We start from the raw sequence: 14,727 nt of genomic DNA, 5'->3' as shown, positions 1-14,727 counted from the left end.
GTATTTTGTATTTTCTTTTCTCTTCCTTTTCTAGTCACTGCGATGTCTTTTGTAAAATAAACGTTCAGTCTTGAAGCGAACCCCGACGAGTGAGAATCGTTCCTTCGAGGCTCCTGCGTGCGCGGCCGCTGTATACGCCGCCGCCCGAAAGAGTCTCACGCAGCAGCAGTTTTGTTGTAGTCGCACTCGCGAAGTGACCTCCACAGAGCGTTGGTCATAGCCTTTAATTATTCTACAATTTTCTGGTGCCGAAACCCGGGAGTGCTACATCTGGAATAACTTCGCCTGCATCATGGAGCGACTACAAAGGAAGCAAGCGGCCCTGCGACAAGCCATCGACACTACCATCGCAGCGGCCAGCACCTTACTTCAAGCGACAGAAGCACCAACCGGTGAGCTCGAAGAACATTTGGACATCCTTCTTGAGCAAGCTGAAGAGCTTAAAGCAGTCAACGACGCCATAGAAAAGAAAGTTGACCTACTGGAGCTCGACACCGTATTAACAGAGTGCGCTGCGTACAACTTGAGAATTTGCACCTTGAAAACAAGGATAAAAAGGGCACTGAGAGGTGGAGCCGCGAGCGAAACGAGGTCAAGTACACCATCAGAAACAGGAAATAACTCTGACCACGTCGCACAATCAGGTTCCGTCCAGCATGCAGTTACGACGACTCTTCAGCTACCGTCGACAACGACAAGACTTCCGAAGCTAGAGATCGCCAAATTCGACGGAAACCTGCGCTCATGGCACATATTCTGGAATCAGTTCGAGTCTACCATCCACAAGAATCCAGCTCTACATCCAATTGACAAGTTTCAGTACTTGACGAGCTATCTTACCGGCAAAGCAGCAGCCGCTATCGACGGGCTACCACTCAGTGACCGAAATTATGAAATTGCAGTGAAGACATTAGTCGAAAGATTCGGAAAGGACGACGTTATCATTGAAGAACATATGTCGAGGTTGCTCAACATCCGACCTGTCCATAACATCCTCGACACCGAGAGGCTGCAGACCCTTTATGACGAGGTACAAACGGGGGTTCGAAGTCTCGAGGCATTGGGTGTGGCGTCGAGCACTTATGGAGTGCTTTTATTGACAGTCCTACGGAAGAACATCCCGAATGAGCTTTGCCTCGGTTACTTCAGACAAAAGACAACATCTGCAGTGGCGCCAGGAGATGATCTTCAAAATTTCCTCAGTTTCCTCAAGACCGAAGTAGAAAGTCGCGAGAGAGCCGAATGTGGAACCCGTCAACAGCTGAGCACCGACAGGCTGAGTCGCCCGATCCGCAAGGATATTCCGGAACAGAAGGCGTCCGCGTCGGTTTTAACTGCCGTCATGAAAGCTGAAACACTGTGCAAATTTTGCGAAGCGAGCAGCCACTTAACCGCCGACTGTGATGTTGATTTGACTGCGGATCAGAAGAGGACAATTGTGCAGCGGGAAAGACTCTGCTTTAGGTGCGCCAAGGCAGGTCATCGAGCATACGAATGCCGCACCTCAAGATGGCTTAAATGTAAGAGATGTTCCGGCCGGCACGTTGCAGCCCTGTGTAACCTGAATCGACGACCAGTGACAGGAAAGTCGGAAGAGAAGACTGTACTCACTGAGACAATCGTACAGTCTTCGCTGCAAGTCGAAGGCACCAAGAAGAGAACCCGTGTCCTTCTGCAGACGGCTCAAGCGTGGTTTCAGGGTAGGGAGAAGCGAGCGATGGTCAGGCTGATGATTGACGGCGGAAGTCAGCGTACCTTTGTCAAGAAAGAGGTTTCACAGAAGATGGGACTGCCTGTGATGGGAGAGGAGACCCTGAAAATAATGACATTTGGAAACGACAAGCCGTCTTCAGGAATGAAGTGCCGCCGAGTGGAGTTATGGCTGTGCAGTCGACACAACGAAAGAAAGATCCGCGTTGAAGCGCTCGAGATCCCACAAATCTGCTGCGACATCGTGCCAGCACCTGAAGCGTCCACCGTCAACTACCTCGAAGAGCAAGGCCTCGAACTCGCCGACAGTACGCAAGATGGAGCAGAGATAGGGCTGCTGCTGGGATCCGATTTCTACTGGGAGGTCACAACCGGTAGTGTCAGGCGCCTGGACAGCGGTCTCGTAGCCGTGGAGACCATTTTTGGCTGGACCCTGCAGGGGACAACGCACACCACAGAATCAACAGCAACGTACGTGTCCACTGTGGGAGTGTTGCGCGTGGCTGTCATCGGCGAGGAAAACCAAGACGACACTGCTGCTCAACTGAAATCGTTTTGGCAGCTCGAGCACATTGGCATTGTCGACGAAGGAGAGGCGGACGTGGAAGACAACCAAGTTTTGCGGGAATTTAGGGAGAACGTCTCCAGGAACAACTGCCGATATCAAGTTTCCCTTCCCTGGAAAGAGAATGCTGGCGATTCGGCAGACAACAAAGCCACGGCTTTCAGTAGGTTCCGGTCGTTGACAACAAAATTTGTGAGCAACAGAGTACAGGAGATACAAGCACTAACTGATCCCGCTGTTTGGAAACATTGCCCGGGGAGAGAAAATCCAGCAGATCTGTTGACACGGGGCATGCTGCCCTCCCCTTTGGTTATCAGCGAGAGCTGGTGGACGGGACCGAAATGGCTAAAAGGTGTTCAAACGTACGACGCGATGCCTTCACACGTCCCTGAAGCTGAATGTAGCACCGAAGAGCTCCGTAAAGTTCACGTGCTGAACACCGTGACGCTGGTAGACAAAATGCCTCTCATGGATCTTGAACACAAGAGCTCAATGACACGGGTACTCCGTGTCACCGCATGGGTTGTGCGCTTTCTTCATAACACACGGAACGCGTCAGAGAAGCGAAGGGGAAGCCTGTCAGCGGAAGAGTTAGCACAGGCCGAGAGTTACTGGCTGAAAGTATCACAAAGAGAAACCTTTGGGAAAGACATCCATTCTGTAATCTCTACCGGGACACTTAATCGTAAGTCCACCATCGCGGGTCTGACTCCATTCATTGACAGCGACGGCCTATTGAGAGTTGGAGGCAGGCTACAGAATAGCGCGCATAAAGAAGAGACGCGGCACCCAGTCATTTTGTCCGCTGTGCATCCGTTTACACGCTTATTGGTGGCCTGGGAGCATAGGCGGCTTTTACACGCTGGAGTAAGGGACACTCTGACTCAACTTCGCGAAAGATATTGGATCCTGCAAGCAAGACAGGCCGTGAAGAAAATCATTCGTCGTTGTGTTCCGTGTCAAAGACAAAGCAGCCGCCCCGCGGATGAGCCGTTTGCACCGCTCCCATACGACCGTATCCGTGAATCAGAGCCATTTGAAATTACTGGAGTGGACTTCGCAGGGCCGATATTTTATACCGAGCTTGGAAATTCCTACAAGGCCTATATAGCCCTCTTCACATGTGCCACCACGCGAGCTGTGCATTTGGAACTCGTCAGGGACTTGACAACACAATCTTTCCTTATGTCTTTCAAGAGGTTCGCGGCCCGGCGGGGAATGCCCAAGAAAATTTATTCAGACAACGCTCTAACGTTCAAGCGAGCGTCGAGAGACTTGGAAAAGCTCTTCTACGCTATAAAGGGAGGCGAGATGCAGGCTTACTTGGGCGACAACCGCATAGCCTGGAAGTTCATCGTAGAAAGAGCACCGTGGTGGGGCGGTTTTGGGGAACGCATGGTGCGAACAGTTAAGACAGCGCTGCCAAAGGTCCTCGGAAGAAGTGCCTTACCTTATGACAGCTTGGCTATCGTCCTCACTCAGATCGAGGCGGTTGTGAACTCCCGCCCGCTCACGTTCCTTCACTCGGACGCGGGGGAGCTTCTGCCCCTAACGCCATCGCATTTCTTAATAGGGCACCGAATGACAAGTTTGCCTAGCACTAGAGAAACGGTCTCCAGCGAATCTACGAAGGCTGCGCTCACAAAACGTTGGCAACACCGTATGACACTTGTCGATTCATTCTGGAGACGATGGAGGCAGGAATACCTACTAGAGCTTCGCTCTGCTTATGTTACCGCTCAGCGCAAAGAGAGAAGCATAAAGGAAGGGGACATTGTCCTACTCGGGGAAGAGAAGGTCCCGCGACAGATGTGGAAGCTGTGCCGGGTTGTCGAGACGTTTCCTGGAAGGGACGGCCGAGTTCGAGCATGCAAGATTTCTCTGCCGGACCGAAAGCTGCTGAGACGACCGGTCCAAGCCCTCTACCCGCTTGAACTAGGGGAGGAATGAGCCGACGCTCATTGCGGGGGAGGTTGTTGAGAATTGGTAGCGACCGTCGCGCGTTTCGTGCAACCGTGGTTGGGGGCCCGGCGACGCACCAAGAGGGAGCCGGCGAACGGACGAGGCGGCGCCCCGCTGGGCTGGTGTCCCGACCGGCGCCTCGACCCGCAACCTGATCCGTGCCCCGTGTTTTCGGCGGACCGCCTGCTGGGCGCGAATGGCCGGCGCTTCCGAGAAGGACGAAGGCGTCGGTGCGGCCAACGGACAACTCGTATTTTGTATTTTCTTTTCTCTTCCTTTTCTAGTCACTGCGATGTCTTTTGTAAAATAAACGTTCAGTCTTGAAGCGAACCCCGACGAGTGAGAATCGTTCCTTCGAGGCTCCTGCGTGCGCGGCCGCTGTGTACGCCGCCGCCCGAAAGAGACTCACGCAGCAGTTTTGTTGTAGTCGCACTCGCGAAGTGACCTCCACAGAGCGTTGGTCGTAGCCTTTAATTATTCTACATCTGTCTTGTTTCATGCATCCAGCACAGCCCGTTTATATAGATATGTATGGTTTAACTAGCTACGGTCGCAACCTGTTCAAAAAGATGCAGAGTTCTCTAAGATTCCACGGTCCGTAAATTCCTGCAGTCGACCATACATGTTATGCAGCACCACTTACGCAGCAATCTAGCAGCGTAGGAAAGCAACATATTAATTTAGTTCGGGTAAGTAAAAGTAAGTTGATTTGCAAATCTAACTGAAGTATACCTTCTTTTCCAGCTCAAGGGACGCGTGGGGCACACCACGGAGCACATCACGGGCCAGAATACCCAGTCACAGGTGCTCCAGCCGGACAGTCTCCGGGAGGCCTTGGAGTGTCCCGCGCAGGCGCAAAAGTTAACTGCGACTGTGCTCTCCAACCCCCGGACGCCAACGTAGTGTTCAACATGGCAAGCAATGTCTGTCCTCTTCGTACAGTCTAGCCTCATTATAACGAAGTCCTATTAGACAAAAAAAAAAAAAACTTTGTTGTATCCGATATTCGTTATGAGAATATATTACTTACATGCTGAAAGCAGTGCGACATTTTAAATTTGCCTCGTTATACCTGGTAATTCGTTACATTCGTGTTTGGCATGTTGAGCTTCGGCTGTATCTAACTCTATATACACGACTTGTCCTATCATCTGGGCTGTTTGCCGAGCTCGTCGTAAACCGACTAGACCAGCTTATAACTCCTAGCATGGTGTATTTAATTCCTCTTATGTGTATGTGGGTGTGCGTGCATGTTTTCTTCTGTAGTATCTATGTTCTTCCTTGCCAGGCAGGCATTCTTATTTTTGCTAATTACCTTCTTTTAAGTGGGTACACCCAAGGTCTCGTATGTAACACGGTGTATTTAGATTTCCAGTATTCTTTCCTATAATTTTATTTAATCAAGGCAATCATCTTCTACTTCTTTACCGTGCCACACTACTTCAAGTGCATTCAGCAAGCACATATGCCTCTACGTTTGTGTACATGCATTGCCCAGCAATACTGCATTTTGTATTTGAAGCGGTAAGCACATGTGGTATTTTGCGTGTTTGACGAGTAGTTACGTCATTTTACCATTTTTATGCTTTGTTGATTTGAACGCAGTGTTTCAAGAGAGTACAGTCATACAATCTTGCTACGATATGATGTCAGGACAGGAGATCCTTATGTCAACCACAAACGTACGATTTGTGCCATTTCACTCTGCCTGAGCACAAATTCCTAACTTATTATTGCAGGTGTTTCCCCACAGGTTGTTGCTGTTCGTGTCATTGTACGGTTTCAGATATGGCTGTGCGCACAATTTTGTATGTGTAATAATGTCTGTCGTGATATTCCTTACGACTAGCCTTTTTTTAGGCAGGCACGCGAACCACAGTGCAAACTTTGTCGAGTGTCTTCTAGTCAGCAACATTTTTTCGTATGTAATATTTACTGGTGTTGAAATGTTTTAGGACTGCCTAAATTAAATGAATCTGAGCCATTGAAATTTACATACCGTATTTACTTGTGTAATGAACACACTTTTCTTTCACAAAATCCAGCTCGAAGTTTGGGGTGCGTTCATTACGAGGGGTAAAATTTTCGGCTCACATGCTGTCGCACTAAATTTGAACGTATGTCAAGAGTATGGCCACTCTGACATTTACCAATAAATGCAGTAGCAAAAATGGACCGACAATTACGATACTCCCTAATGCGAAATTTGAGAGCAGCGCTATACGTGTTTCCATTTCACAATATGTTGGATGGCAGGGACAGTCTGTCTCGTGCGGCAGGTTGCAAATGGAGTAAATTGTTTCAAATCAAGTAATACTCAGACACGACGATACCGGCGAGAAGAGTCGGCGATCGGCAAAAATCTGACGTGCGGGTCAAGCACGTCAGCTTTTCTATGACTTGTCGAAGGTTCCCGTGTAATTGTAATTGCGTGGCTTCCAGAAAGTACTACACAATTCGTATCACGCATGCAATCAGATATACAGATAGTATGACGCCATCACCTAGTCTTGTGTGGAACTGGGCTTTTCTCCTCACCCTTTCGCCATACTCTCCTCCTCCACTTTCTGCCTCATGCTTTCACTGCATCCTTCTCCTCCGCTTTCCTCCTTGCTCTCTCGTCTTTCATCTCCCGCTGCGCTCTGCGTTCACTTTGATCTCGCACTGTGCTCGTTCGCTCGGTTACGCCAAAGAACGATGCTGAGGCATGCCAACGCTCAATGCAGGAACGGGCTCCTAAGAGCTGTGCTCAAAAATAAAGCCAAAAGCTACCTACACACCTTTTTAATGAATGGGCGAAAAACATCAACTGTACACACATACACAAAAATTTATTGACAGAGATGCCGTGCACGCTCCTCTCTTCCCCCTATTTAGAATCAGTGAGCATGCACTCATTATCGCTGAGTGCGGAATAATTTCCTTTGTCTGAATTCCATAACATGTCATCTTCGCTTGCATCTGGTGCGTTAGATATTTCAGTCTTCTTGAAGCTTTTCCTGACGACGTCGACGGAAACCACTTGCTACGCTTCAGAAATCCAACCGCAATACATTCCTACCGTCGGCCTGTGGAGTGAGTGCATTCTGACCTACAGCCAAAAATAAGAAAGGGGCTGACGGATGGAATAGCACACTGTGGTATGAAGTTTGTAAGCAGGGATAAGGTGCCTCAGAAAGGCTGGCCAACGTTTCGATAGGAGGACCCATCTTCGTCAAAGGCGGCCTCGTATTCCTCGGCGTGTTAGGTTTAAAGGGTTAGTGCAGTGACTTCACGTGGGAGTGTTCTCGCTGGCGGCTGGTTTTAGAGAGACTTCAGAGGAAACGAGCGCTGTCGTCCGACGTCTGTGAGCTTTGTTCCCAAGACGAGGGCACAAGAGCGGGAGAGTGTGAAGGCGGGGAGAAAAGAAAAGAAAGAAAAGCAGAGAAAAGAAGGAAGAAAAAAAAAGGGGGGGGGGCAAGCCAGGGCGACACCAAGACAGAAAAAAAGGGGGGAGGGAGAAAGAACAAGAAAGATAAAAACAAAATTTTAAGAAAGACGGGGGGGCTTGGGAGCGTGTTGGGAATACGAGAGGTTAGGAAGCATTCAGGGGTGTCGTTGGCGGCATGTTTTTCTGGCATTAGAAGAGCCGGTGAGGTGGTCAGTGCGCGAGTAACACAAAAGACAAAAAAATAAAAAATAAAACACACAAAAAAAAACATGAGTTGAAAGAGTGACTTGAGTAGCATAGCAGCAATACGTCGATTAATCTTGAAATAGTTAAGATGGCGACGAGGATTCTGCGGTGCAATGTATGGGGTGACTGAAAGGCAGCAGCATGGTCTTTCAAGGGGCATTGCCCCAGTCGCTCAACGTAGCTGCCGTTACGGCGGAATCCAGAAATGGCGATACTCTGGGTTGAGGCGCCGAAAAAGGCATATTGACTTCGGAATGTGTTGATGAGGGGGCTTCAAAAAAATATATACATAAAAAAAGGAAGGGAAAAAGAAGGGAAGGGGGGACCGAAACCGGAATACCATAGAGGAGGGTGACTTGCGCAGAGGCGGGCGGGGGCAAGTGTACATGGAAGGGGGTCGTACAGTTGATATAGACGTAAAAACCTGAAAGAGTATATTAAATTGAGTAGTAGGCAGGAAACAATTTTTCCAAATGGAAGAGTAGGTGAGGTTAAGAATTAAGGTTAGCTGGTGGCATAATGTGTTTTGTGTCTTGGTTGATGATATGAGAATTTCAGATTTAAGTTACCGCTTTTAAATATTCTAAGTTGCCGCGTGCCAAATTAATTCCTGTCGGGTGTAGGCAATTAAACTTGTGTATGAGGTATGATTCCGTATACTTCCTTTCGCGAGGAGAACGGAAATTTGTTTGTAGTATATAGACCCTTGCTTTGGCAAATATATGACCATGTTCATTAAAGTGGCTGGCTGCTGCTTTGGGTAAATTGTGTTTTGTGTCCGCTCGGTGACCGTTGAGTCTTGTATGAATTTGTTTTCCAGTCTCACCTATGTATTGTTTGCTACAAGCGGCGCATTCTAGACAGTAGACTACATTGCTTGACGTGCAGGTGAAAGCCGAAGTTACGTTGTGTGCGTACTTAGACGCTGTACGTTTTACTGTAGTAGTAGATTGAATATGTTTGCATGTAGAGAACCGGGGGCGGCCACAGGGTTTGGTTCCCAACTTCCTCTTTGTCTGTAGTTTGGCGTGCACAAGAACATCTTTAAAATTAGTGTTGCGTCTGGTGGGCTAATCTGGGAGGGTCGGGAAAAATCTTATTCAGTTTCTGGTTGCTGGTGAGAATTGGGCAGTATTTGGATGTTAGTCCAAAGGATGTTATTCACGTTTGGGAGTGCGTTTGAGAATTTAGTAGTAAGAAGAGGCGTTGTTATTTTTGTGATCCTCGGGCGGGGCTTTAGGACCTCGGCTCGATCAAGTTTGGTTGCAGCGATGTAGGCTGTTTGAAGGTCACTGTTTGGGTGGTTCCTGTTTGATAGGGTTTTTTTAAGGTGATCGACTCTATCTATGTAGTCTTGGTTTTCAACGCAAATGCGACGTAGTCGTGTGGCTTGGCCTTTAAAGATGCCTTTTTTGCAATGTCTGGGATGGTGGCTGGTATATTCTAGGTACTGTTGTTTGTCGAAAGGTTTCCTATACAGCGTTGTCTTTAGCTCACCATTGTCAATGTATATTGTGTCCAGAAAGTTTATGCGCTCAGTTGAGGATTCTGATGTGAATTTGATTGTTGGGTGAACAGAGTTTAGAAATGCTACATATTTATCTAGACTGTCTTGACCATGTCCCCATATTATGAGTATGTCGTCTATGTACCGTAGGTATGTGTGGGGCTTGGTAGTGCAGTGCGATAGGAAATCTGTTTCTGGAATCCCCATTAATGTGTTCGCGTAGGTTGGTGCGAAAGGCGTACCCATGCTTGTACCATGTATCTGTAGGTAGTAACTCTCCTCAAATTCGAAGTAGTTATGTGTTAGAACTAATTCAATTAGAGACAAGTAGACTTCAGTAGTGTTGTGCATTGTGTTTAGACAGCGTTTGTTTTATCGAAGATGAACCATCAGGGATCGGAATGTTGGTGTACAGCGCCGTGACGCCTAGTGTTGCGAGAATTGTGTTGTGGGGTAGTGTGCCATTAGTATTAATGTACTTTATAATTCTCAGCAGGTGAGGCGTATCTTGTACAAATGACGGAAGTGCTTTTGGCAAGTCACCAAGACAGTGGATAAGGAATATGGAGATGATCTCTGTCGGGGTGTTGTTTGATACTATCGGACGGCCTGGGATAATAGCAGTGTATAGTTCAGCGGATGGAATTTTATGAAGTTTTGGAAGGAGGTAAAAACGCCCGGCAGTTTTGTTGCTTGGCTTAAGAAATTTGTATTCTGACGGTGTTATCAATTCATCAGCCAAAAGTGATTTCAGCCTGTTCGTAATTGTCACTGTGTAGGACAATGTCGGATCGTTATCTAGTTTGCGGTAATGTTCTGGGTTGTTTAGTTGTCTGTAAGCCTCGTGCTTGTATTTTTCTACTGGCCAAATAACTATACTTCCACCCTTATCTGCTTCCTTAATAACAATGTCATTCCGGCAACTAAGATTTGAAATGATATGACCCGCCCGACGCAGTTAAGTTTTTAGGTCGCTTAGATGTCTTGAATTGGCTTATAATTTCTATAGTGACAGTTTTAAGGTACATGTCAAGTTCTATGGCTTGTTCTGGTTCGGGAGTCCAAATGGATTGGACTCTAAGTGGTGTCGTCCCGGCGTGTGGTGTGTCTGCGAAAAAGTGTTGGATACGCATTCGTCGGGAGAATTCTGAGAGGTCCTTGTGAAGCTCGAATTCATTTATTGTGTTGTTCGTGGGACAAAAGTTTGGGCCCTTGCTGAGTACGTCTATTTCTTTTTTACTTAATGTTTTTGAAATGTCTATAACATTGGAGCGGTTTAGTTCTGTGGAAGTTTCCTTCACGTCTGGTACTTCCAAACTCGAGGTCCATCTTGTCGGCGTGTGGTGGCTGTTTGGCTGGAAGGTTGTTTTTTTATTAAAGTTTGCTTTTTCCCGTTGTTTTTGAACCAATTTTCTAGACTGTTTTTCGTCGTAATGTTCTAAATCCTTTTTCTCATCTGGTGTCAGGGTTATGTTCCGAAGTCTGTGGCTAAAAGTTTCGATTTGTTCTTCGCAGTGTTCCTTGAGGATATTCAAAAGTGAAAGTGAGGCATTGTGCAATGTTGTTTGCCAGTTTGGTTTATGGTGTGGTGGGAGTGTTCCTAGAGCTGGTACAGCCTTCAATGTTAGACCTTTAGGAATTATATTTTTCTCTGTGCAGATTGTGTAGGTTTTGAGATGGGAGGTGTAGCTCACATGTTTTTTGGTAAGTTTTCTAGCCTTTAGGAATTCGGTGCTTCGTGGCAGTGAAGAGTTATTGATTTGCGATGTCTGTCATTTACTTGTCTTTTTGCGGGTAGATTTGCGTGGGGTGTTTTTCTGTTCGGCCGGTTTATTAACGTAGGCCTGGCTTAATTCGATCTCGGTTTCTGTTTGAGAAACCAAGATCCAATGTCCCTTAAAGATAGCTGGAGCTATTAAGGAATTTTCGGGCTTGCCCTGCTCAGATACGACTTCGCGCACCGATCGCTTTTCATGGAACAAGTAATTGCGGACATGGTTTGCCAGTCTCCTAGAGGATCACAGCTGATGGTTCTGGAGGCGTTCCCTAATATATCAGTATTCTTGATTTGTCTCTTAGTCTGTCCCTTCAGACTTGATGATTACACTCGTATAAAAAATGACTTCGAAAGTTGCAGCGGCCACTAATTACAGCAGCATAAGATCGAACTTATTCCGCTATGCGAGTCTCCAAACATGTTTGTAGTGCAAATATTATATCACAAACCACAGCTACAAACTAATGCTTATCATGTCTGCGACCATCTCATAGAAGTGAATTCGAGTCACTTAGAAGAAATTTCACTGCACGGTGACTTTCATTCCATGCTGAATTCCAACAGTGAACATGGAATAGGGTCAAAAGAGACAAAACAAATTTATTCAAAACTAAGTCAGCTTTCTTCCCTGTCCTTGTTTCTTCCTTCTTTTTTCGCACTGCATATACCTTTATATCAAGCCCATTGACTCATCTCACAGTCTCGAGACTTCTTGATAGTTGTTTTTGAACCAGCTTTAAAAGCCCATTGCAGAGCAAAGGTCAGAGTGAGTTCCTCAAAAGTATCTCGGGAAGTTTCTTGGAATGCTCTGGCTCGTTCGTTTCGCACATTAACGCGGGACATAGGGTGAAGTGCGCCAGCAGTGCTGAGAGGGGCAACGTGCATGGCTTTCCACTCCTTATGACATCCACCGACTCCATTACTCTGTTGAAATTGCATGTCAGTTTGCAGATGCTGACTTGTTCTGGTGTCCGGTATTTCAGGTGCCCGCTGTCCAGGTTCTTCATCAACCCGTAAACTCCCTCTGTCGGGTTCGATACTCGCAGCAGCATCACGCATTGCTGGCATAGCAGCTGTCAAATTCAAGGAAATTAAGATTAATCAAAACAGCAATGTGTGGCACTAGCTACGTTTGCAAAACTGAGCCATGAGGCATGGATCTGCTTTTTTCTAGAACCGCAAATAATGTTTCTGTTTTGCCTAACGAATGTGTCTAACGATAAAAATAAAAGCTAGGGAGGCTGAATGCAGCTCACGTAATTGAACAAACCAGTTCTTTCACATTACGTGACCTTTAAAACATTCGAGTTCATACCGTTTCATCACAGGCATGGGCGAAGTAGCCGGCAGAAAAAGTGATTGGAACAATTTCAAGCTCATCTTGCATCTGTGAGCAGTAATTCACGTACTCAAGCTCGCTTGAAAGCTGCCTGGTGGCAGATTCGACTGCAACTGGACAATCGGGAACATCATTGTCTTTGACTGGCAGGCTGACAACAGCATTGGACTCGTATCTGGACGGTGCTATGCCTGTCCTAGCCGCATGCAGGATCCGGACCTACAAAAAGAGGTGCAAACAAAATTATGCTTTGCTAATATTTAGAACATTTCGCACCTTTAAAGCTTCTCCTCGGAGAAGACAGCTGCCCGAGCATCGACTTTGTCATTGCCACCATTAAATTGCCTGAGACATCAGAAGAACGACTCCACGAGGTCGCTGTTGAATCCCCAAGTCAGAACATACCGGAATCTGGGAAGAGTCGGCCCGGCAGAAGTATCAAATCATAACTGCACCATGAAAAATTTGAATGCCGATGCGGGGAGAATTTACTTCGCATGATCCAGGAGGTACTCTATTACTGCCACTGTGGACATAGTTGTCAGCAACGTCGCCTCGTAAGTCTCATTTCTGATCTTCTGGTTTGATCGGCTACCAGAAAGGTGTAAATCCTCAATATAGGTGATAAACTGCACTTCCATCCATGACATCCTTTTTTTGTTTATAACGTAGAAGGGCTCCTCCTCTTCGCTGCGCAGCTTTCAACCTCCAATGTCGTGGATGACGTACCATTTAGCTACCGCTTATATAAAAAAATGGTTGCGAGGCAGTTCTAAAGTTCTCCAGCGTCAGGATGGGACTTTGGGTTTTCTTGGAGGAATTTTAACGTGGCTATAACAACTTCCGAGAAGACTTGCTTCACACTTAGCACTTTCTATTTTTCAAGTTATTTGGCTCAACATGTGCACGGGTGAGGAATCTTACTGGCTTCACCAGCAGCTGAGACTATATTTAAAACACATTTTCATGTAGATGGCGCCTTCGATCAGCTGACTCCCGTCTAACAGCACTCTTTCCAAAAAATTGTTGCAGGGATTCTTGATCAGATGGTTCTGATCAAAAGAAAAGAAAGGCGGATCACCTACATGCACCGGGTGAGGTACCACGTGGGAAAGCGTGCTGTCGTTAGAAAGGCTATTAAATAGCGAGACATTTGTTCGGTGGTTGTTCGTCACAACCTGGAAACCCACTTCCTCGATGAATTTCATCACCTCTGCAGTCATGCTAGTGAGTTTATTTATTTATTTATTTATTTATTTATTTATTTATTTATTTATTTATTTATTTATGTCACATACTTTCAAGGCTCGAAGGCGTGAAAGGAGTGGAGTCAAAAGAAGTAATGCAGTAAAAGTACAAGAAAAAGTATTAACAAAAATATTAACAAAAGGCATTCTGAACAGTGGTCTTCAAGTTGGTAGAGTCGGTGATGAGTGCGATTGATGCGGCAAGGCGATTCCAGTCCGTGCTTGTCCTAGGGATGAATGAGTCACTGTACCGGTTTGTACGGGCACAATGGCACCCCGATTTTAAGGCTGTGGTCAGTGCGGGCCGAAATATAAGACGGAGGGGCAAGGTGGGTTTCTTTTAAAAGGGGGTTCAAGTGAAATACTTTGTTAAAAAGGGAGAGACAGGAATATTTGCGGCGTGAAGAAAGATCAGGTAAGTTAAGAGTTCGTTTCATTGAAGAGATACTTGCATAGCGAGAATAATTATATAAGACAAAGCGTGCACAGCGGTTTTGAATACTTTCAAGAGTGGAAACTAATGAAGAATGAGTCGGATCCCAAATGGCTGAAGCATACTCCAATTTGGAGCGAACTAAAGTTTCGTAAAGAGTTAGCTTCAGGGAAGAAAGGGCAGAGCTAAAATTACGGCGCAAGTAACCAAGCATGCGGTTAGCGTTTTTAGTAACATAGTCAATATGCGAGTGCCAAGAAAGGTTATTTGATATGTGAAGGCCGAGATACTTGTAAGAGGTAACTGACGTCACAGGTGCACCGTTAATAAAATACGTGTGCGTGGCAGTGTTACGAGATATACGCATGGCCTTGCATTTATTTGAATTTAGTTGCATGCGCCAATTAGAACACCACTCAGTTACGGGGTTAAGGTCGTCCTGCAGCTCTTGGGAATCTGAAGGATTAGTAATTTTACGGTAAAGAACACAGTCATCCGCGAAAAGCTTTAT

At 46.5% G+C, this 14,727-nt stretch overlaps 1 protein-coding gene across 1 annotated transcript; it reads left to right on the top strand.

Annotated features, from left to right (window-relative positions):
- Nucleotides 1–292: 292 nt before the first annotated feature.
- LOC126518553 (uncharacterized) lies at nucleotides 293–5,140 on the top strand. Its single transcript, XM_072284142.1, has 2 exons — nucleotides 293–2,479; nucleotides 4,982–5,140. The coding sequence occupies exons 1-2, from the start codon at nucleotides 293–295 to the stop codon at nucleotides 5,138–5,140; spliced, it is 2,346 nt and encodes a 781-aa protein (XP_072140243.1).
- Nucleotides 5,141–14,727: the final 9,587 nt, after the last annotated feature.

Source organism: Dermacentor andersoni, chromosome 1 (assembly GCF_023375885.2).
Source record: "Dermacentor andersoni chromosome 1, qqDerAnde1_hic_scaffold, whole genome shotgun sequence".
NCBI lineage: Eukaryota > Metazoa > Arthropoda > Arachnida > Ixodida > Ixodidae > Dermacentor > Dermacentor andersoni.
This window is presented reverse-complemented; position numbering and strand designations above follow the sequence as displayed.

What these genes read in the sequence shown, in the direction of transcription:
- LOC126518553 (XM_072284142.1), top strand. Translation starts at nt 293, where the DNA reads ATGGAGCGACTACAAAGGAAGCAAGCGGCCCTGCGACAAGCCATCGAC. An exon ending in CAAAATTTGTGAGCAACAGA is followed by an intron (nt 2,480 to 4,981) that starts GTACAGGAGATA and finishes CTTCTTTTCCAG; the next exon opens with CTCAAGGGACGCGTGGGGCA.